The sequence below is a fragment of the Bidens hawaiensis genome, unplaced genomic scaffold (genome assembly GCF_021521415.1).
Source record: "Bidens hawaiensis isolate Kalapana, Puna unplaced genomic scaffold, B.hawaiensis_p1.1 tig00002572_1, whole genome shotgun sequence".
NCBI classification, from domain to species: domain Eukaryota; kingdom Viridiplantae; phylum Streptophyta; class Magnoliopsida; order Asterales; family Asteraceae; genus Bidens; species Bidens hawaiensis.
The window spans coordinates 298,381-299,969 of record NW_027491140.1 but is presented as its reverse complement, the minus strand read 5'-3'; the positions used below and the strand labels follow the sequence as shown (position 1 = coordinate 299,969).

Below are 1,589 nucleotides of genomic sequence, written 5' to 3'. Positions count from 1 at the left end.
ATGACGCGAAGGCGCCCCGAGAAATGCTGGACAACTCCCGAGAAATATACATATTTTACAAGCTTTAAATCTTTAAACCAGAACGGGTGTTACACTCATTCATCGGCTTGTGGTGGTCATCTTAGTGGGCAAAAGACGGGTTACCGGGTTCTTAGATGTGGGTTTTATTGGCCCACAATCTTTAAAGATTCAAGTGAATATGCCTGCCGTTGTGGTAATTGTCAAAAGATGGGTGGAATTTCAAAACGAGATGACATGCCTTTGCAACCCATATTGGTGGTTGACATTTTCGATGTATGGCGTATTAACTTTATGGGTCCGTTTCCAAATTCTTGCGGGTACTTATATATTTTGGTGGCGGTGGATTATGTTTCAAAGTGGGTTGAGGCCATAACAACAAGGACCAATGATCACACCGTGGTATGTAAGTTTGTTCAATCCAATATTTTTGCAAAATTTGGAATTCCGAGAGTGATTACAAGTAATGGTGAACGCATTTCAAGAACTTCAATTTCGGGAAATTGTTGAAGCGGTATAATGTGAATCATCGAATTCCTACTCCATATCACTGGCAAACAAGTGGACAAGTTGAAGTGTCCAACCGACAAATTAAAGAAATATTGATGAAGACGGTGCGGGTTGATAGGAAGGATTGGTCGGTAAAGTTGGATGATGCACTATGGGCGTATCGAACCGCTTATTAAATGCCCATAGGAACGACTCCTTACCGGTTTGTTTATGGGAAAGGATGTAATTTGTTTATGGAGTTGGCTCACCGGGCGTTGTGGGCTATAAAGAGTGTAAATATGGATTACAATGAAGCCGGTGAGTTGAGAAAGTTGAAATTGGCGGAGTTAGAGGAGATAAGGGATGAGGCTTTTGAATGTGCATCGGCATACAAAGATAAGCTGAATAAAGTTCATGATGCCAAATTGAGAAAGCAGGTTTTTGAAGAAGGGAAAAAGTGTGGTTATATAATTCACGGCTTAAGCTTTTTCCTGGAAAATTGAAAAGCAAATGGATGGGCCCGTATGTTATAACAAGAGTGGGAAAGCTTGGTGATGTGGAAATTGAAGACTTGCACAATCAAGCAAGACAAACTGTGAACGGATACCAACTGTAAGGATATTAACATGTGTGAAGTGGACAAGGAGGGCTACCTATTGTGGTCGCCTGAGGAAACAACCAATTATACGGTCCAGGTTTGTTGTACAGTATAGTTTATTTTTTGTTCAATTTGGTTTTAAAAATTACCTTGCTCGTTTAAGAATGCCTCCATGTAAGGCCCCGAACCCCCGGGAACCCTACAGTTGGTATTCATACAAAACACTTATAAAAATATTTAAACTTGAAAATAGTTAATTCCATTAAAACAACCAATTCAGAGTATAATTCAACGGAAAACATGAATAATAAAATAAGTTCCCAAGATCCAGGAATTATGCCCAAAACCAATTTAAATGTATTTAAATAAATGTTAAAAAGAATATGTTTATTATTATTGAAATATCCGACTAAGCATGCCCGTCCAAGTAGCTTCGTGCACGTCCAAGCGGTAATGCATCCACCTCCTAACCTGAAACTCACAC

The 1,589-nt window shown here is 39.3% G+C and overlaps 1 protein-coding gene across 1 annotated transcript; it reads left to right on the top strand.

Moving 5' to 3' along the window:
• On the top strand, window positions 1-528 carry LOC143620458 (uncharacterized). The gene has a single exon (XM_077092154.1). The coding sequence runs from the start codon at window positions 1-3 to the stop codon at window positions 526-528; it is 528 nt and encodes a 175-aa protein (XP_076948269.1).
• The last annotated feature ends 1,061 nt before the right edge of the window (window positions 529-1,589 follow it).